At 36.3% G+C, this 23,220-nt stretch overlaps 1 protein-coding gene across 1 annotated transcript in view; it reads left to right on the top strand.

Annotated features, from left to right (window-relative positions):
• Window positions 1-295: 295 nt before the first annotated feature.
• l(2)41Ab (lethal (2) 41Ab) overlaps window positions 296-23,220 on the top strand; it is a 49,045-nt gene continuing 26,120 nt past the window's right edge. The window contains exons 1-6 of the mRNA XM_083110445.1: window positions 296-349; window positions 14,727-15,026; window positions 16,443-16,662; window positions 17,769-17,926; window positions 20,368-20,612; window positions 21,836-22,079. Coding sequence (XP_082966571.1) covers window positions 14,730-15,026; window positions 16,443-16,662; window positions 17,769-17,926; window positions 20,368-20,612; window positions 21,836-22,079 — 1,164 coding nt within the window. The 5' untranslated portion in view covers window positions 296-349; window positions 14,727-14,729. The remainder of the gene's footprint in view (window positions 350-14,726; window positions 15,027-16,442; window positions 16,663-17,768; window positions 17,927-20,367; window positions 20,613-21,835; window positions 22,080-23,220) is intronic.

The raw sequence follows: 23,220 nt of genomic DNA, 5'->3' as shown, positions 1-23,220 counted from the left end.
GTTTAGATGCAACATTTTTTATTATGGTCAACATCTTGTATTTATTTTTATTTATAGAAAAAATACTTCATCTTCTTTGGAGAATAATAAGGAAATACATTTACTCATTCCTCTTACACCTGGACAGAATGGCATGTAATTCGTTGCCAAGCAACGCGATTTGTTTTGTCAGTTTTAAGTGTTGTCGGTTATTGTGTGATTTGGTGGATCGTTGATTAAATGACTGAAAGGTGGCAAATGTTTTTAAATGTTGTTATTGCATTAATAAGTTCATTTTTTTTTTTTGCCAGGATATAGTATATTTGCTTTCGCGGTACAGAAGTTTGGACGTATTATAAATAAATTAAAGGTGTACTCCAGGTCTGTGACGATCCAACCCCAGTGTGTCTGTAGTCTACTTTTTTAATTTTATTTTAATGATCCTATACTTATTAATTTCTATGCCTTGCACGGCCAAGAAGATGTGTGTACCGAGGTGGCCCATATCCTATTTATTCACTTTACTAATGCAACATGCGACGTTCAAGACTGACGGTCTTTTCTACATGGAAAACCTGGAAAAGTCTGGGAATTTTATTTTTCTGGAAAAGTCAGGGAAATTTACTATTTTTCTGGAAAAATTTGTATTTTATTTTCTGGGCTATACCAAAGCTAGTAACTTGCTACTGGCATTTCAAGAAGGTGCAAAAGGTATCAATTTGAAAAGCATAGTGAAAATAGCCATGGATGGACCAACAGTTAACTGGAAATTTTTCACCTTTTTCAAGGAAAACATGCCTATTAATGAGTCAGAAAGTACAACATTGCTGGAAATAGGAAGCTGCATACTTCATGTTCTTCATGGTGCTTTCAAAGCATCTTTTCAGAGTTCTGGTTGGAACGTAGTGGTATTCTTGAGAGCAGTGTACAATTTATTTGAAAATGTTCCATCTCGCAGAGCAGATTTCACAAGAACTACAGGATCAAAAGTTTTGTACAATTCGGCGATTAGACAATGGAAGTGTGGTGGAAAAAGCACAGCACCTTTTACCATTTCTGAAAACCTATGCTGACAGAGTTTCTGGTATCAAGGTGTGAAAGCTTTAAAACTATTAAGTCACAAGTGAGCAATCCTCTGTTACCAGTTAGGCTAGCTATCTATCAGACTATTGCCGCTGATATAGAACCCTTCTTGTCAGGTTTCAGTCTGATTCACCAATGGTATCTTTCCATTGTGAACATTTGCTCAAGCTACTGAAATCCCTTATGTCCAGGCTTATAAAGAAGTCCATTCTGCTTGAAGCTGTAAGTTCTGAAGATGTTTTGAAACTAAATCTAACTGATCCAGAATGTGTCTCTTCTGCAAAAGAAGTTGATATTGGATTTGCAACCCGAGTAGCATTTAGATCTGTGAAACTATCTGACATCCAAGTGTTACATTTTCGTGAAGGTTGGCTGAAAATATTACAATGTTTGGGTAATAAGATATGTATGACATCACCATTGAAATATAGGCTCACATATGGTGCAGCATGTCTCTCTCCAGCATCTGTTTTGGATAGAGAAGTAGGTGAAGACAAAGTAAATGTGGCATTACAAGTTCTAGTTGAGGAACGCCATTTTTCTGGCCCTGCTGCAGATGATATAAGATGGTTATATACTGACTTGTGTAGTAATGACAGTGTGAATGCAAGAATGAAAAATTTTGACATTGCTGTTGATCGGCTGGATCAGATGTGGATGACAGTTCTTGAAGACTGTAACAACAGTGCCTTTATACTGTTTGTCCAGAAGATTTTAATGCTTTCACATGGAAATGCTTCTGTTGAGCGCCGTTTCTCTGTAAGTAAGCAATGCCTTGTGGATAATCTTGATGAGGACTCACTTATTGCCCAATGATGTGTACATGGTGCAATTGTAACTTATGGAGGGGTTGAAAAAGTATCTATAACAAAATCTTTAATCCATGCAGCAAGGAATGCAAATGGAAAGTGAATGGAAGCACTGAAAAGTAAACATGATACAACAGAAACTCAGAAGACTCATTTAGAAGAGAGGAAACGAAATATGGCAGAACTGAAAGAACTGAGTACAAAGAAAGCTAAAATCCTTGAGAGATCTGCAAAGGAAATCCAAGAAGTTGATGAAGTTGGAGTAATGTGTTATTTTGAAACTTTCACATGTTAACCCTTAAACGCATGAATTATTTTGGTAAAACTTTGATAGCATCCCAACACCTCTCACTCGTTTATTTCGTCATTTTTAACATTCGTACTTACCTATTCTGCATTGCGAAAGATTCTTCAAGGTGCTATTTTGCTTTTTTGACAAAAAAAAGTTCAATTTTTGACATAAAGAGTAATTATTAAACCATTTACGTTAGCCCCAAAAACCATTGACGTTAGTCCCACAAACCATTGACATTAGCCCCAAAAACCATCCACGGGTAGCCCCAAAAACCATTGAGGTTAGCTCCAAAAATTCACGATAGCCCCACGAACAATCACGGAGACGAGGTATGCCTACGAGGTTAGGTTAGGTTCCATTAGCACTCATTTCGTTCAATTTAGCATATACGGACAACATCGGTTTTTCTCGATGAAAGAAAATGCCAACAAGAACTTCTAAATGCTACAGAAACTCATTTCGGTAAGTAGTTTCTTGTGTAAAAATGAAGAAATCCTTTGGGACGCTATCGAAGTTTTACCATTATTTTTTGTCAATTTTTTCTTGTTTTTAGTCTAATATCTGTTGTTATGTACTAATAAGTGATTTTGAATCATTTTTTGAAAATTTTCATTCTCCCTTTTCGAATTATACCCCGTTACCATATGGTAACGCTATGCGTTCACCCCTACAAATTGATTTATTATTGAAAACTTGGATTTTTTTTTAATTAACCTTAAAATTACTTTTAAAATTTAATTATTTTTTTAAATAATACAAATATTATAGATCGATTGTACATTAATCTCACATTTTCTGAGCTAAAGGTGCTCAGGTATCTATTTAGTACATAATGATTACTCTATATTCACATATTGTTTATCATTTTTGAATATTCACTTGTCATAGAAACTTTGTATTGAGTTGAATTGAAGTTTTTAAGTCCACTTTATACACAGAATAGCTAATCGGGACTGGACCTACAATTTAAAGTTAGATCGAAACCAATGTGCCATATACCTCCACCGTGTATCAAACCCAGGACTCCTTGATTACAAGGTGATTATGTTACCACTACACCATCGGGGAGTCCCTTGTCATAGAAACATATGAAACATGGAACGTGAAGTCCAACCACATATTTGATATGTCCAATGCGAACACTACTGGTGAACCACCAGCATACCACATATCTTTCAAAACCTTCCTTTGTGTTGTAATGGGCCGCCAAGCTCCCTTAGGTGCAACGTGAAATGATGTCATATAGTTTTGAGTGATATCCATCCAAATTCAAGCTGGGAGAATTTTTGTCTCGGGGAATTCGTGTAGCATATGGATTCACGGAAGGTTTTCAAGCACCAGGCAGGCTTTGTAAACCAAATCTTACAGGTTTACCTGTAATAAATAGCTTGCAAGAACATTTTCCATAATACGGTATCACAGACTCAACAAGGCTGAGCTACTGAACAGGCACAAAATGTTCCATGAAATGGTCATATATTATTACTATTATTTTATTATTTATATTATTATTAAAATAAAATATAAATTATAAGCAATAGAAATAAATAAACCATGCAAAAGACGAGAAAAGCCGTTACAACTTAAATTTCTTGCTTGAAGAGGCCTGTAGCTACTGTATCTGCATAGTGTTACCATATGGTAACGCCACCGTTATGTGTTTACTAAATGCTGAAAACATTCAGAACTACATAATGAAAGACAATCAGATAAAAACACTATATTTACTTTCCAGTGTATGACATATTGAATAAAAAAATCAAAGGTCAAAACAAATTCATCCTCTCTCAACAATGCCATTATCTGGACCAAAACAAAGGTATCAAGTACAAGCTTTATGCTTCCTAGAGCGACTTCTGGCACTAGGTTTGCCTACACACTGAATATAGACAAGCCTCTAACACGAAAATGTTCGAATGTTGAGCGTTACCATATGGTAACACTATGTGAACGCCATTTCTATGTTAGAAAAATATTTCAAGTATTCAAATTGTGCATTTATTTTAAAGGAAGAAAACTATCTTACAAAATTACATTCAGTTTGTAAACATAGCCTATATATTATTTTTCTTGTGACTACTGAATTGCTATGGAAATCAAATAACTCCAAAAAATTGGTAAAACAATTATTTTATAATGTGTGGGTGTATCGGATGGCTATAAGGGTTGAAGGGAGGCCATCAATAATTTCACATAATGTGATAATGAAAGCTTGCTAGTATATTGGTAAATTATCATAAATATACAGGTACAAGAGGATAAAGTATGCTTTGTGGTGAAAATGTTAATCTGATGAACTACAGTTTACGGTCTTAAACTTGATTGTGACTATGTGTGAATTTTCATCTAAGTGCTCTGATTTTCTTACATATATCACCTTTGACTGAGTGCCAAAACTTTGGGGTTGGGGCAAGGACAGTTAATTTTTTCTGGTGGGGCAAAAGGTAGGGGGACAATCCCCCCTACACACTGCTACTGTACATACATGTTCATGTATAGGGTCTTTCATTAAGAGTGATACTTTTTAAAATTTGAAAAAAAAATAAACCACTCAACGTATCAAAGTAAATTGTGCTTTATTTTGAAGCTTAGACATTGCAGTTATGTTCTGAACAAAATATCGTTCAAATGTCCACCACGGCTTTGAACACACTGACGCACACGAAGCTCCAATTGTTAATCACTGGCCAACATTAGTGGCGTTATGTCTGCGATAGCCTGACGAATGTTCGCCTCCAATGTTCCAAAGTTCATGGCTTGTCAGCATAGACCTGGGCTTTGATGTAGCCCCAAAGAAAAAAATCCATGGGTGTTAAATCACACGACCGTGGCGGCCAATTCACACATCCACGTCTTGAGATAATCCGGTCGCCAAACTTCTCCCTCAGCAAATCGAGCATAGCATTAGCTGTGTGGCACGTAGCGCCATCCTGCTGGAACCACATGTTTTCAATATCTATGGTCTCAAGTTCTGGCCACAGAAATTCGCGTAACATGGATCTGTAGCGGTTGCCATTGACGATAACGGTTCTCTCATCATCTGGAGAGAAATAAGGTCCAATGATGCCGCCACTCCATAAACCGCACCACACAGTGAGTTTTTCTAAATGCAATGGCACCTCATGGACCACTTGTGGGTTCTTCTCGCTCCAATAACGACAATTTTGCATATTGACGAATCCACTAAGACAACAATGCACCTCGTCTAAGAAGATGATTTTTCCACTGAAATCAGGATCAGTGGAGCCATCGTGTGCGTCAGTGTGTTCAAAGCCGTGGTGGACATTTGAACGATATTTTGTTCAGAACATAACTGCAATGTCTAAGCTTCAAAATAAAGCACAATTTACTTTGATACGTTGAGTGGTTTATTTTTTTTTCAAATTTTAAAAAGTATCACTCTTAATGAAAGACCCTTTACATTAATTGCCCTAATGACTTGGTCTGGAAAACCTGAAGAAGTCAGGGAATTTTGTTTTCACAAAATAATAGACACCCTGTACTGTACGGTATCCGAAAAAAAGTCATACAAACGAGAACAATATTTCGCCATACTTTTTTTATGAGTGTGCCATAATTAACTCCATAAATGGTTATGCATAAAAAAATATCATTCTTTTTATCAATTCGATAAATATCCACACAGATCATCGATACACAGAACATTGTTGCAAGCGACTCCACAGCTATAGATGAAAATTTTGTTCTTCTCTACTTCACACCTTGGTGATTTTTTACACATACTGAATGTTCATGTAGGGCATGATTTTCTTGTTAAGTGTTTCAAGAATACCTGTTATAAGTTTCATGTCTCTTATCGCTTTTTGTACAAAGGTTACATACGTTTAAAGTCTTCATTGCATGACTTTTCAGACACCATGTACGTCGCAAACAATCCGCCTCTTTTGTTCTTTTTTTTTTCATTACATCTTACTCCCTCTGTCCCATAATTATTGTCCGGTACACCTTTGTTTGTTGTCTCATAATAATTGCCTGATATTCAAACTGTGACATTGGTGTATGCAGAAGAAGAACATGAAACAAGGGAATGAGTCATACAACTTTACTACTCAAGGATCAGTACAAATTGTGCTTTCCATCTGCCTCTTCGTCTGTCATTTCTGTACTACCATTTTGGTATACCGGACTATAATTATGGGACAGAGAGAGTACATAACTAACTAACTAACTCTCTAGCCTTCTTAAACCCGAAGGTTCATGGCTGCAGCAACACAGGCCTTCCATCTGTCCCTATCTTGAGCAAGGTTTATATACTCTTTTCCATCCCTACCGATTTCCCTTAGGTCCATCTCAACGTTGTCCCTCCATCTTCGTCTTGGCCTTCCAACAGGTCTCTTACCATCAGGTCTCCCAACAAGAATCCTGTAAACTCCTCTTTCCTCTCCCATTCGTGCCACATGGCCTGCCCACCTAAGTCTTCTTGATTTAATTATTCTAATAATATCTGGACATGAATACAAATTATGTAGTTCTAAATTATGTAACCTTCTCCACTCGCCTGTTTCCTCATCCCTTTTAGGTCCAAAGATTTTTCTAAGGATCTTATTTTCAAATACTCTCAATTTATGTTCCTCTTTCAATGTAAGGGACCAAGTTTCACACCCATATAATACTACAGGCAAAATTACGGTTTTGTATATTTTAACTTTTAGTTTCTTAGATATTAAACGAGAAGACAAAAGTTTATGAAGAGAGAAGTAACATGCATTTCCTGAATTAAGCCTACTTTTTATTTCCTCTTTAATAGAATTTTCATTTGTTAATATTACTCCTAAGTATTTGAATTTGGAAACTGGTTCAAACGAGTTGTTATCAATAATTAGATTTTGATTATTACCTAACACTTGGTTTCGGCCTGTAAGCATATATTTAGTTTTCTCTTTGTTAACTTCCAAACCTATCTCTTTAGCAGTTTTGAAAAATATTTTAGCATTATTCTTAATTGTATTCACATCATCACCCAGTAAGTCTACATCATCTGCATATGCTAACAACTGAGTCACACCATTTAATTTTAGTCCTTCGTTAGTTTCTTTTACCTTCCTAACAGCATATTCTAAGGCAAAATTAAAGAGCAATGGAGATAATGCATCTCCTTGTTTTAACCCATCATGAATTGTAAATTTGTCAGACATATTAATACCCACACGAATTTTACTTTCTGTTTCACGGGTGCATATTTTTATCATACTAACAAGCTTCTTAGGTATTCCAAACTCTACTAATATATTATATAATTTATCTCTTTTGACCGAATCATAAGCTTTTTTGAAATCAATGAATAGCTGATGGACATTTTGATTATATTCCCACTTTTTTTCAAGTGTCTGTCTGATGTGAAAAATTTGATCTGTAGTTGATCTGTTACGTTTAAATCCACATTGGTAATCACCTATAATTTCATTAGCATATGGTGTTAGTCTTGTTAAAAGAATGTTAGATAATATTTTGTAAGTTGTTGAGAGTAGAGAAATTCCACGGTAATTATTGCAGTTCATTTTATCACCTTTTTTAAACACAGGAACAATTATGGATTCTTTCCACTGTTGAGGGATTTCTTCTTTATTCCATATTAAACAAATTAATTTATGAATTTGACATATTAATGAATTTCCACCATATTTAATTAACTCAGCTGGTATTAAATCAATGCCAGGTGCTTTGTTATTCTTTAGCCTTTTAATAGCATCTTTAACTTCAGTCAAGTTAGGTTCTGGAACTAAAGGTTCTGCTGTGTGGACTTCATTTACTTCTGATTTATCTCCTACATGGACATTTAAAAGGTCATTAAAGTAGTTCTTCCATCTATTTAGAATATCGCTTGGGTCAGCTAGAAAATCACCGTCTTTAGCTTTTATCAAGTTTACTTTAGGTTGCCACCCCTTTCTAAACTCATTTACACCTTTATATAAATCTCTGATATTTTTATTTTTGCTGTTTGTTTCAATTTCGTTAATTTTACTTTTCAAGTAATCTCTTTTTTTACTTCTAAACATGCGGTTAACTTCTCGCTTTATTCTATTATAATTGTTTAGATTTGTATCATCAGAGTTATTTAACCACCTAAGTCTAGCCTGATTTCTTATTTCTATTAGATTATGACATTCATTATCAAACCATGGCTTACTTTTTCTCGGTTTATGGTATCCTATACTTTCTTTAGCTGCTGATTCTATTGCATTACGTATGTGCTCCCAATTCTTATTTACGTCTGTTTCATTTATATTTTCATCATCATTTAAATCCTGCAAAACATCAAATCTATTTGACAGTTTAATTTGGTAATCTTTCTTAATTCTTTCATCAGTAAACTTTCCTGTATCAAATTTTAGAACTTTTAGATTTTGTTGCTTATGATTTATCACTGAGAGTCTTTCTCTTAATTTAGCAATTACTAAATAATGGTCACTGGCACAGTCAGCACCTCTATGTGTACGAACGTCAATTATACTAGTATGCCTTCTCTTATCAATGAGAATATGATCTATCTGATTATGAGTTTTACCATCTGGAGAAGACCAGGTATATTTATGGATATCTTTATGTTTAAAAGTGGTACTTTTCACAATTAAATTCTTTGAGGTTGCAAAAGTAATCAATCTTATACCATTATCATTACTTAATTCATGAAGACTTTCTTTACCAATCGTGGGTTTAAATGTCTCTTCTTTGCCAATCTGTGCATTACAGTCACCTAACAGAATTTTCATATCATACTGAGAAAATTTATCGAAGACCTGTTCTAACTCTGTATAAAAATCATCTTTAGTATTATCATCTTTATCTTCCGTTGGTGCATGTATGTTTATTAAAATAATTTTACACCACCTACCCTGTAAAACTGCATATGATATCCTATCATTAATAAATTCTACTGTTTTAAGAGCCGAGATAATTCTATTATTTATGAAAAAGCCTGTTCCAAAATTATGATTTTCAGTACCACCATAGAAAAAAGTATAATTTTTAGTTTTACAATTCCCTTCTCCTGGCCACCTAACTTCCTGGACAGCTACTACATCTAATTTATATTTAACTATCTCATTAACTGTACACTGAAATGCCCCAGGCCGGTAAAGGCTCAGAACATTCCAGGTGCCTAATTTAATATCCTTATTCCTAATGTAGATCTTATCCTTAGTCCAGGGACCTCCCAAAGTAGTCCCCACCCGGAGATCCGAACGGGGGACTATTTTACCTCCGGAATATTTTACCTTGGGAACATCCATGGCCTTATATTGCTGTTTCTTGACATGTCTTTTTACAGTGCAGAGTTGTCAGCTCTACGCCTAACCCCCAATATGAATGGAGGAATTACTACACAAGACAAACACAAACACATTAGACAGCACAATTACTACACAAGACGAACACAAACACATTAGACAGCACAACTACTACACAAGACGAACATAAACACATTAGACAGCACAACTATTACACAAGACACACACAAACACATCACAACTATAACACAATATAAACACAAACACACCACAACTACTACACAATATAAACACAAACACACCACAACTACTACACAAGACAAACACAAACAAATTAGACAGCACAACTACTACGCAAGACAAAACAAACATACTAGACAGCACAACTACAACACAAGACACATACATACACACCACCGATACTACACAAGACAAACAGAAACACATTAGACAGCATAACTACTACACAAGATAAACACAAACACACCAGACAGCACAACTACTACACAAGACAATCCCAACCACACTAGACAGCACAACTACTACACAAGACAAACCCACATACAAGCACACCACCACTACTACACAAGAGAGTACATGGTTTTAATAAATTGAATTTTACTGATGCTGGTACAGAATTTAGAATTTAAAAAAAATGTAATTTAGCATTCTGCAAGAAACCAACATAGGATAGAAATGGACAATTGGTCTTGTAATGCATCCCACTCTAACTGCATCAGTAAGCCATCTAAATTTTATTATGTCATATTTGATGGTGCATGTCAAGTAACAACTATTAGAAAATAATTTTAAATTTTGATAACATTTTCACAAATGTCAATTTTTTTTTGTCTATTCTCTTTCAGGGGGAGAGAAAATGTACAAATTTTACAATTTATTACAGTTATTTCAGAACATAATTCGACACCACTATCCTTGGATATCTTACTATTTTCTTGGATCCTGTAAGGAATTCATAGCCAAAATTATCCATTTGATTCTAGTAATTGCATTTTTATTTAATGTCTACTTTATGCAGAGATGGACTATTCAAAACTGGACCTACAGTTTAGAGTAGGACCCGAACCACTATATGCCTCCACTGGGACCTCTTGAATACAAGGCAACAATGTTACCACTATGCCATCAGGGAAGCCCACTTCTACAACAACACTCCCATTGTCTCTTACTTTAACTAAGTTCACCCATTAAGAAAAGACTGTCCTTTACGATGATGATGATAATAATAATAGAAATGCATGTATACTTGACATTAGCATGCAATGTTAGACATTGTTTAGATGATGTCCAATTAGCATTGCATGCTTTGCTAATAAAGAACCATTGTCACTAACATAGATGATAAAGTCTTGAAGCTTTCCTGGTGACCAATGACAAATATATTCATGTCACTTCTATCGTGAAGATGTAAAATATTTGGGTGCTTCGGCACATATGGCCATTTCATACTCTTCTAAGTAAATGAGGAAAAATCCTGTTATCTAAAACCCTTACCTTAAAATTAAAAGATAGAGAGTAAAGAGCCCCTTGGAAAAATTTCAAGTGCAAGTTGTAAAGAGACCTGCACAGGACAAACACAACATATTAAAAAAAAAAAAAGGTAAGGATAGATTAAAAACTTACTCAAAACAGTGTAAAAGGTGAGACATAACTATTATCAAAATCTCATCCAGTTATTTATAATTCTAGTCACTGAACTAAACACACAAAACATGGTTGCAATGTCTATCCCAGTAACACAAACTTTTCCATTCTTAACGCAGAATACTAGGATTAATATTCAACATCTAACTGACCAGAAGATTCAGACCTATAATCAACATTTAGTTCAGCAACACAATCTTCTAATTAAATAAAATATTACTTTTAGAAAATGCAAAATACTTTCTTTCAGTCTACATAGTTACACATCAATACAATATTACACATATAGAATTTCATTTTTTAAATCAACAAGAATCAGGAAGAAATAAAGAAGAAAATCTACAGGCCCATACTGATTAATTGGCAGTTTCAGCTCTAATTGTGTTTGTTATTATAACACAGTCTTTCAATTAAAAAAAACAAGATACATATAAAATATAAACTCAAATTTTAAATTATTTGATAGAATTGGGCTCATCTCAAAGGCCCCCTCTTCTCAAAAAAACTAAAGTCATTTGCTAAAACACTGTCGTCATCTACCAACATGGATGACAAATCATTGGGAAAATCAAAACTCTGCCTGAGGAAAATAAAATTGGCACAGCCCAGAAGAATGGAACACGTAAAATAACATTACATACACGACACAGTGAAGGGTCACCCCTGTGCACCAAATGACCATGGGTGAGACATCTGTGTCTAATTCGAAGTTATGTAAAAATGACCTCTTCCCGATGGGAGGAACAGGACAAGGAATGGCGTGCACCGCAATCGTGGGCTTGATAGCGCAAAGCTTGTTCCCTGCTACCTCATCCCACTCTTCCTGCCACATGTCAAACAAGGAGGAACGAAACACATTTTGTAGGTCCGTGGCATGCAGAAGGTGGAGGGGAACATCACCATCTGCAATGGCAAACTTGGCGACAGCATCGGGCCTCCCTGATGGCACAGTGGTAGCGTCGTCGCCTTGTAATCAAGGTGTCCCGGGTTTGATACCCGGTGGAGGCACATGGCACAGTGGTTCGAATCCCACTTTAAGGCTCGGCTGGACCTTTGGCATGTGGATGGGCGAATTTTTTAAAATTTTCCCCTCCATTCGAAAATCCTCTTGGATATTTCAAAAAATGAAAAATTACATATGCTTAGAATTGCTTCTGGAGCATTGACGTGAATTTTTGTGTAGTTTTCTTTCACTGTTGTCTAGATATTATCATTAGTTTCATGATTACGTAAGTCTAGCTAGCTAGTACCTACACAAAGGTTGCTGCATGAAGTCACAGTTACAGGACTGTTGAGAACATGTCTTTTTGCCTAAGGTTCTACTAAGTAACTAACTCTCTAGCCTTCTTAAACCCGAAGGTTCATGACTGCAGCAACACAGGCCTTCCATCGGGCCCTATCCTGAGCAAGATCTATATACTCTTTTCCATCCCTACCGATTTCCTTTAGGTCCATCTCAACATTATCCCTCCATCTTCACCTTGGTCTTCCTACTGGTCTCTTACCACCAGGTTTCCCAACAAGGATCCTGTAAACTCTTCTTTCCTCTCTCATTCGTGCCACATGGCCTGCCCACCTAAGTCTTCTTGATTTAATCATTCTAATAATATCTGGACATGAATATAATATCTACATTCATCCTTTTGCCAGACACGACACAATTGTGTGGCCTTCCCGATGGCATAGTTTTAGTTCTTTTTTGTAGCTAATCAGTGGTGATTTATTCATTCTAGTTTTTTTTTTTTTAACTTTTAACCACTGTTATTTAAAAGAGATTTACCAACGTCTTCAGGGTAGCGTGTCTAAATGGTTGCCTTGGAGGATTATTCTAGGTGGCCTGGTAGTCAAAGTGGAAACCTAACGGTGCCACACGAAGCCTTGATCGTGACCTCGACGTGGTCATTTTAGAAAGTGGAGCCTGGCCACTGATTATCCTACCTGGTGGAGCCTAGGCCACCTAGAATAATCCTCCAAGGCAACCATTTAGACATGCTACCCTGAAGACGTTGGTAAATCTCTTTTAAATAACAGTGGTTAAAAAAAAAACAAAAAAAAAAAAACAAACTAGAATGCATAGTTTTAGTGTTGTCTGTAATCAAGGATTTGCAGGTTCAATTCTAAGGGAAGGCAGGTAGTTGTTCGGCATTCACTTAAATATGTGCAGTTCCGATTATCCTGTCTATGCATAAAGTGGACGTAAAAGAAGAACGTGGCACAATTCCATTATTTGTGTGTAATTTTAAGATGTTGCTATTAATTTTTCTATTTTATCAATCCCTTTCCTCCCCCATGGTGGATCCAATGAAAACTACTTGGCAGGCCTTGACCCTCAGTGGGCTATTGCACTATAAGGGAGGGACGGGGTTGATAAAATAGAAATATGAATATTGAATTTATAAAATGATGATGCGGTGGAGGAATTGTGGGGATTGTATTGTGCGTGTTACTGCTTTCAAGACCAAGATCAGCTACTATTGTGTCACACCAGTATTACGTGGGTGACATTCAAACATAAAATGTATGGCTCTAGAAATGAACTGATTTCATAGAATTGATTGATTGATAGATTGATTTGATTTTGTTTTTCTGCCACTTTTGGCTAATCGTGAATGATTTCATAGAATTGTGAAGTACTTTGTGGTTTCTGCTAACAAATGGAAAGAAAACTTGAATATGATGACATAGCCAGAATGCATGAAAAGGATTACCAAAAAAGTGTTACATGTGTGGCACTTTAAAACTGTATCAAAATTTGTTTTCATTTGTCTGTGAAACAATACGTTTCAGATGCTAATGATTTTTGGGTAACAGTTTCATACATCGGAGACACATTTCTTCATTTTTACAGAAGAAACTACTTACGGAAATGAGTTTCTCTAAGGTTTCCAACGTTAGTCGAAGTGTTTTCTTTCATTGCGGTATCTATTTGACCGGGAAATCATGTCAGTGTTTCCAACCTCTTTTTTTTAACTATGCTTGCCTAACCTAACCTAACCTTATCGGAATGGTTCATGTGGCTATCCGTCAGCTACCCATGCATAATGTACAATTTGCACACGTGACGAACACGATAGTAGGTATTTTTTGGTGAAGAAGGTTGGAAACACTGATATTCGAAAACAAAAGAAGCGATATCATTCGCAAAGTAAGCAATATCGCACTGTTACGTTACGTGCGTTCGGTAGCACTTAGAAAAATGCATTATTTTAGTAGAAAGAGTGTTTGTTTTCGTGTAAAAAGCATAATGGCACCTTGAACTATGTTCCGCAATACACAATTGGTAAGTACGAACCATGCGAAACACACAATATCCGATTTTAATATGTGTCTGATCTATGAAACTGGTACCGATTTTTGTTGGTTAATTATGCAAATTAAATATATTCACAAACATTTAAACCTTAATGCAATTTAAAATGATAATAATTTCCATATTGATTCATTTTGTTATTTACATGGAGTCTAACCACATTTCCTGGAATGCCCCACAATGGGGAAAAAAAAACAAATTATCAATTCCACTCCCTACCTAAATTTCCAGTTTAGTACCCTTTTTATATGATACATCAGATTGTCAAAAGTTGAACTGTTGAGACACTACTGTGATAACAAAATCCTTGTTTTAATTTTTTTTTCCCTTTCTTTCAGAACATGGAAACTAAAGAAGAAGGGAACATGACTTCATACAGCCCTCCTACTGATGGTAACAGCATTGATCAATATGCATCAAGAACTTCAGATGCTATTAACTTAGATCTGGGAGGGGGAACAGGAGATAGCCAGGACATTGTGGAAGATGATGCTGGACCAAGAACTGAGAGCAAAGGGGAAGGAGATGAGCCGGAAGTTCTGGAACCTGATCACCCTCTTATGGGGAGATTCCAGGCAGCCCTTAAGATCCACCTGCAAAAGCAGATAGAAAGGCTTTCGGCGGAATTGTTTGACTTGGTATGTACACGATGGTAGGCTTTTGAAATTTTGCTGAATGTCAATTTGTACATATAAAATATAATACTGTCCATTCTGTACTAAGCTTCATCCATTTTCTCAATTCCGACATTGCATTTGTATATCTTGAAAATGATAATTACATGTAGTGTTCAAGCTGAAGGTGAAACAATACATACCATTAAATGAATGCAGTGACGCGGTGCCATGAAGTGAATGAAGACAGTGGATCTTCGAAATTAATTTAACCATTAAATTGTGCAAGATGGAAGTGCGAAATTTTCTAAATTTCACGTAAGTAAACACAGCTGAAATGTTTGAAGGTCACTTGAAAACCTCTCAGAGATGGCAATAGTAGTTCAGAGTCTACCATTTTTTTTTTATCTAGAAGCAAGTATGATTTGGGCTTGAAAATAAAAATATGGTATAGTCTTGATAATCTGATGTTCTGTATAATCCAAAGAAAGAGAGAATTTTGCTGTGTTAGAAGCTACATGTGCTACATAGAATAACAACCAGAGGCATTCTACTAACAATGTTATTCACACAAACATGTGGCATTGCTGCCCGGAAACAATGCAACTTCTTGAAACAAAGGACACTTGATCATTGTTTAACTATTGTTCCTAATATCATTGTTACTCTTATGCTGAACAATGCAGTACTGTATGTCCCATTTTTCACATAATGTTGTATTTGGTTATATCAGTGCTTGAAGTGAGGAGGGATGGTATCCTCCCAGCTAGCAAAATTTTTGCAAAACATCTCCCAGCCGTCTCATTGCAGCTAGACCCAAAGCTCGCTAAAACATCCCCTTAGCTAACAATTTTCACTTTAAGCATTGCATTATATGTTTTTCTTTCACACTTTCGATTTCCCCTAGGTAATTCCACATAGTCCGAGTTTTTTGTAATTTGAAGTAGTCTCGGTCCCGTCCACCTTGAATTACCAGGTCTCTACTGCAATAAACTGTGCAAGGTCATAAATTGTATGATTGGCACAGAAATTCATGTGTATTAAACACACTTGAGGAGATTCGGCACCATCATTTTGTCACTATGTCAAAGTGGATCACTAACTTTGAATGTGTGCCTGAGAGAGAGGGAAGGCATGAGTGAGCAAGTCACTTAGAGAGTGAGTGAGTGAACAAGTCACTTAGATTGATTGATTGATTTGCTTTATTTTACTTTGCTTTTTGTGCCACTTTTGGCTAATTTGCGAAGCTGGGGATGAGTGATGATGTGATGAAATTGATGAATGGACACCCACAAACATCCATGCCCAGGCCGGGATTCAAATCTGGAACCCCTGGCATCATAGCGCGATGTGCTAACTACTCTGCCATGGGGGCCGGCAGGAAGTAACTTAGAGAGAGAGAGAGTGTGTGAATTTAATTGTTTGCATTGTAATTTCCAGTCAGAAAACCTGAAGAGAAAACAGAAGGAGAGGGAAGACGTAGGAGTGAGTTTATACAACTTGCAACAGGAAGTAGCCAGGCAACAGGCAACGTTAGATACTTACCATGAGACCCTGTCGACCGTAAATAATGCTAGACTGGAAGAAGAACAGCAGTTGCAGATTACAAGGCATTCATATAAGGAACAAACCTATAAGGCCAATGAGGCAAAGAGAAAAGGTATGATGGGGAGAAGAATTCATTATACAACTGTAATTGTTGAGTGCAGGCTTCATTTTGTCCTTGTATTTCTAATCCTCACATTTTATTACTTTTGTATAAGCAGAGAAGTTTTAATAGCAGTTTGAAATACATTTTTCTGTTGCTACAGAACCACTTGGAACAGAACATGCTAGATATTTAATGTCTTCTGTATTTGTTTGTAATTCCCAGCCAGTGAGTGGTGAGCATAATTCTCAATGAAACCACAAGTCCCAAGTTTGAACCGTTGTTGGGGTGTGGATGTATCATTGTTGTTTTTGTCCCATCATCTATTTCATCAGCATCACTCATCTTCATCACAATGATTAATCCAAGAGGTATAAAAGCAAAGTAAAATAACCAAATTATAAATAAATAAGCAAATACAGTGAAACCTTTTGCTTTCTTCAGGAAACCAAGCTGAAATAAACTTAAAATGCAGAAGAATGTAAAATCGAGGAAAATTTATTAACATTTTACTACGACATCAAGATTAAATGTATAATACAGGAAATTGTAAAATCTGGGAACATAAAAATTGGGGTTCCACTGTATAAATATAAACATGTCATTCAATTCTTCAACCTAATAAAATTTACCGTAATGTGACTTTGAGGAACTGATGAATTTCATTGCTATTTTCACATCTTGTGCAACTAAATGCTGCATGTCATAATACTGTGAATCAGAATAGGAACAAAATTCAGATATATATATATATATATATATATATATATATATATATATATATATATATATATATATATATATATATATATATATATATAGTTGTCATGTACTAAGATCAAACATTGTATGGCATAGGAAATCAAATTCTCATTTTTTTAAATCTGATTTTAAAGTATTGAGCCCAAAGAGTTAATTGATACAAGATATATTTTTAATGCAATTATTACAAACATTATACGAGGGAGGTTTATATTAAAAGATATGCTATATCACCTGTAAATGATCCTTTATGTTGGAAATGTCCTCAACTTGAGTGAATTTTGCTGTAGCGTAATCCACGTCTCCACAAATAGTATTTGTATACTTCACCCAAACTTTGTCTGTGTATATTGTAGAAGATCAAATGAGGCAGGAACTGGAAAAGCTTTCATTCTTTGAGGTTCAGTTCAGCAACTGGGTGCAAGAGATTGAGAATGAGCTAGCAACTCAACAGAGGATTTCTGAGAAAGCTAAAGCAGAGAAGAGGAGACTGGCTGAGGAGAAGCGACAGCAGGTAATATAATAAATGCTTTATTACAGATTCAAATTTAACTAAAATAACTTTTGTTATTAAATAATTCTTGAATCTTTCCTGGCGGTGAATGATGATGAAGAGGTTTTCTCAGGATATCAACCATATAATTTTGAGACCTATGAGGGGCGATCAGGTTGCTTCGACCCTAACATAGAAGGAATGACGTTATGATTGATTTTTTATTTTGTTATTGTTTAGTGATCCTTTATATGCTTTCATTCTGAATTGCAAGTCTGAGTAGCGTACAGTTTTCTTTTTACAGGGGTTTAACTGAGTGAAGTTGTGTCAATGTGCCAGAATGGAGAAAACTGTGGTGAGAGCAGTGATCAAATATTTTGTGAAGAAGAAGTTTACGGTATCCAAAATTCATGAAGACTTGGTGTATACACTTTGGGACACTGCACCTTCATACAGTATGGTGAAGAAATGTTGTTGTGAGTTTAATTGTGGGAGAGAGTCGTGTGAGGATGAACATGTAGGTGGAGCACCAAAAACTGTCATGACGACCGAAAACATTAACAAAGTCCACGATATTGTGTTGAAGGATCGTCGAGTCACTCTCCGTCTTGTTGCTGAGATGTGTGGCCTGTCATATGGTACTGTTCAAAACATAATTACCCAGGAATTGCAAATGAAAAAAAATTGCTGCAAGATGGGTCCCTCGAAACCTCACCCCAGATCAGAAGCGCACCCGAGTGCTCATCAGTCAAGAACTTCTTTGACAAGTTTCGTGCTGATATAGACAATTTCCTTGCCCGATTTGTAACTATGGATGAAACATGGGTCCATCACTTCGACCCAGAAACAAAATCACAAAGCATGGAGTTGAAACACCCACATTCTCCACCAACGATGAAGGTCAAGGTGCAAACGTCAGCCAAGAAGGTGATGGCCTCAATTTTCTGGGACTGCAAGGGTGTCCTTCTTGTGGACTATCTACAAAGAGGCCAAACCATCACTGGCACATACTACAGTGACCTAATCAAAAAATTACGTGATTCCATCAAGAAAAAGAGGCGTGGGATGTTGACCCGTGGTGTGCTCCTTTACCAGGACAATGCACCTGTCCACATCTCACGCATTGTGAGGGCCGCTATCGCAGATGCATCGTTTGAATTGTTGCCCCACTCACCCTATTCTCTAGATTTGGCCCCCAGTGATTTATATTTGTTCAAACATTTGAAGCATGACATTCGTGGGCAAAAAAATTCTGAGGATTCTGAGGTGATAAGGGCTGTGGACTCATGGTTGGAGGACCAGTCGGAAGATTTTTTTTGCAAGGTATCCAGGCGTTGGGGCACTAATGGGTAAAGTGCATTGGAGTTGCAGGGGAGTATGTTGAAGAAAAAAAATGAAACCCTATTGCCGCTCTTTCTATGTTAGGGTCAGAGCAACCTGATCGCCCCTCGTACCTTCACTCTCATTTTCAGGTATTCACTTCAATCCCCGAAGATGAGTGTGATGTTAGGTCTCGAAAGTTTGGAAGCCTATTCGGAAATCACCTGGTTGATATTCCGAGAAAACTTATTCTGGATTATTATAACTATCATAAGGGCTAGGATTCTTATGATCTAAATATCACCAAAACTTTTTCCTAAAACGCTGGGTGTAAGATTCATGGCAGATTAGAAAATAGAAGAAAACAGGTAAAAATTATAAAATTTTAAACTATGTAGAACCATTTATTTTTTTCCGAATATCAACACCATATTTTCACGTCTTGCTAATTCACTTTATGAGTCCAGAGTTGTAGTGTACAATGACTACTTTCTGCAAATTTTGAAATGTAAATGACAGCCCATTGTCTACCAACAAAGCCTTATACTTTGATTGACACAAGAGAAACAAGTTCATTCACTTTCGAAATATCAAATGTAAAAGAAAGTTCTTGGTACCTTGTAAAAGCAAAAATTTGCTGAATATGGCACAAGAAAATGATTAAAATATTCTCTGTCAAGCATATTTGAAATACCTTAACATATTTTTTCCCAACATGGATTTATACTAGGGATGGGCCAATATGAAATTTTGGCTGATACTCATAAAGTACCAATATAAAATATACCGATACCAATAACCAATATTCTACTGATCTGATATAAAATTCCAAGTGGTCTTTGAAGACCCTGAATGGTTCATTCACCTCCTTAATAAATGTTTGTGTCCAGGTGACTGCAATGAAAAAGTAGTTGTGCATATTTAGACATTTAATTTCTTTAAAATGTAGGGCATGGAGATTATCCATAAAAATTGTAACAATACAGCAGAATTTTGCACTAAATTATAAGATATTTATAGATATGTTGGTTCAGTACAATAATCGGTAATTTTACCGATACGCCTATATCGGCCGTTACTGATAGAGAACCGATTAATCTGTCCCATCCGTAGTAAATACTCATTTATATTTATTTTTACAGGATTTAATTATTCATAGATTAACAGTGGCAGGTGCTCGCCTGAGATCTCAGATCTTAATGACAGATGCTCAGATTTGTGTTAAACGGGAAGAGAAGCTGCATGTGCTGGATGCCGTTACGTCTGCTACCACTGATCTCCAGGCACTGAGCATGGAGGAGAAGCAGTTGATATTTGCATGGAATGGTGTGGTACTGAGCATGAAGCATCGAGATAGTGTGTATGGCGGGTTTCAGAATGAACTCAGGTAAATATTATAAGAATATTCATGTCCTGTACTTATTAGGAATGTACTAATATGAGATATTTGCTGTAAATTTAACTGATAGTGTACTGATTTGATGTGAAATGACAAACATATGATGAATAATCTGATTATAACTCTTATGGAGCATTCAGATGGAACTCAATGAGTGACGCACGACAGGTGACAAGCAACGCATGTCACTTGGAAATGAACCTTTAGGAAAGAAATGCAGTCTTTCATACCAAAGTGACAAGACAAGTTTCACATGCCGCTTGTGTAACACTTGGACCAAAGCGTTTTCTCAATAGTGTGCATCATGTGAACTCAGACTGGAGGGTCCCGTGTCACTTGTCACTTGAGTGTTCAACCCTCCATGCTGTGTGTCTCTTGTTGCTTTATCTATCACTTCAGTCTGAAAGCTGTCTTACATGGAGTGTGTGTGGAAACTAGAGATGCATCGCATCTAGACTATTATGATTGTTTACTTGTAAATACTTTACTATTTTTTTAAACTTTATGTAATGGAACCCCAATTTTACATTTTCCCACATTTTTAAGTTGTTTTTTTTTAGCTTGGTTCCCTGAAAAACAAAATCGAGGTTCCACTGTACATAATTAATATGTACCACTTGAAATTATGTATTAATAAGTTCATTATGACATAATCATAAAGAGGAATAGTTTGCTGATTTGTAAGCTTGTTGACAAATATAAAATTAGGTTTAAATTAATAATGAACACCTCATCACCTGCTATAACTGATGCCAGGGCACAGCCCAGTGATTGAAAGGCACCAATCTACTCATCATTCATCCTTGCTACTCCAGCCAACCTAAAGACACAGAAAAGCAAAATAAAATAAGAAACAGAAATGGACATCTGTTCACGCAGAATATCAACTAAATGAGGAGTGTGCTACAGGAGGAATACAAATGTAATGTACATTATTCTGAATCCTTAGATCTCTACATCAGTTATTTTAAGTTGCTTTTCTACCTTTGGGATTTGTCACGAAGATGAGGATGAATGATGAACTTGGTGATTTGACAAACACAACCATCAGGATTCGAACCTGGGACCTTGGTTTCCATCACAGCTTGACCAAATTATTAGATTGGTGTGTGTAATATGAGTTTAAATTTTGTTTTGCTGATCAGTGAATACATTCTAATTGTAAACCATGCGTAGTTATGACAATGCTTCTTTTCTTCCCATGCTAACAGCAATTTACAGGAAAGTTATCGAACCCTTGAGGCAGAGATTGAAGGATACCGCAGGACTTCCAGTGTAGAAATGGAGAAGAACGAAAGGCTGACTCTTCTCCTGAAGCGTAGCCAACACGACCATGCCAACACCAATCGCCAGCTTACTCAGGTCGAGGAGAAGAATAGCAAAGCACAGATGGAGTGGGCGCAGTTCTCAAAAATGCTCCAGGAAACGGAGAAGGATCTCCAAAAAGCTGCTGTTGTAAGTTGTAATTTTTTAATAATTGTAATTTGCTTTTACAGTAGACTTGCGATTATCCGAGCTAATTGGGACCGAGATTACCTCGGATACGGAAAAACTCGGATAATACGGAGATAATGTGCTAATAGGTCGTAAATGACGAAACAACACTTAAAACTGTGTAGTAATTATTTATTACTAGTACAACATAAATGAGAAGATTACTTTTTCCGCTTAGAATAGGCCTACAGAGACTTAAACACCACCGTAACAATCGGATATACCGACAATGTAACGAACACGTGCAGCGCAGACGGTGACTTGACTCCATAAACAAACAGTGGGGTGCGTTATGAAGCGCGATGTTTTCCAACCACTCCCTCGGTTAACCCCGATCATCAGTTAATCGGGACTCAGTTAATCGCGAGTCTACTGTACCTCTCAGTTTTGAGAATACAGTAAAATTTACTATACAGCATATGTTTGAGTGTGACTCTAAGTCTACTTCATGCACAGATAGGCTAATCGGGACTGGACCAACAGTTTAAAGTGGGATCTGAACCACCTGTGGAATGTAACTCCACTGAGTATTGAACCCGGGACCCCTTGATTACAAGGCAATGATGTCACCACTACACCGTCAGGGAGGTCCTCTACAGCAGAGGTACTGAAAGCAATGAGGATGAAATGAATTTTTCACAGAATTTAATGGATATTGTTGTTGTTTTGCTGATTTTTTAGTATTTATTCATCACCAAGGGATTTTGGCCATGTGTCGGTGCTTCGATGGTTGTTTGGTGTAGAAATTAATGGGATAAATTAAGTAAATTAATGTCTAGACTTATTCAGGCTCCATGTTATGAGGATGATGATATAGAAAGTAAGATTCCTTCTGTGGAGGGAACATGGGGATTTAAGAGCATTAGAAAGAGAAGGGTAAATTCTCTTTGCCTCTTCCCCTTCTCTTAAAATTCTTTTGTTGCTGGTCTTTCTGATTCTTGCCAATGGGCATGCTTGAAAGTTGTAACAAAAGTTGTTCGAAATATTGATTAATATTTTGTAAGTATTCCATCACAAAACCTTACAAGGGTTTTGCTTTAAAATAGACAGGAACTACACCAGAATATTAATATACCTATAACTTAATCACAAATTCAATTTT

The sequence above is a fragment of the Lepisma saccharinum genome, chromosome 24 (assembly GCF_977018435.1).
Source record: "Lepisma saccharinum chromosome 24, izLepSacc3.1, whole genome shotgun sequence".
Lineage (NCBI taxonomy): Eukaryota > Metazoa > Arthropoda > Insecta > Zygentoma > Lepismatidae > Lepisma > Lepisma saccharinum.
Note: the sequence above shows the minus strand (reverse complement) of the source record. Positions and strands in the feature narration are given on the sequence as shown.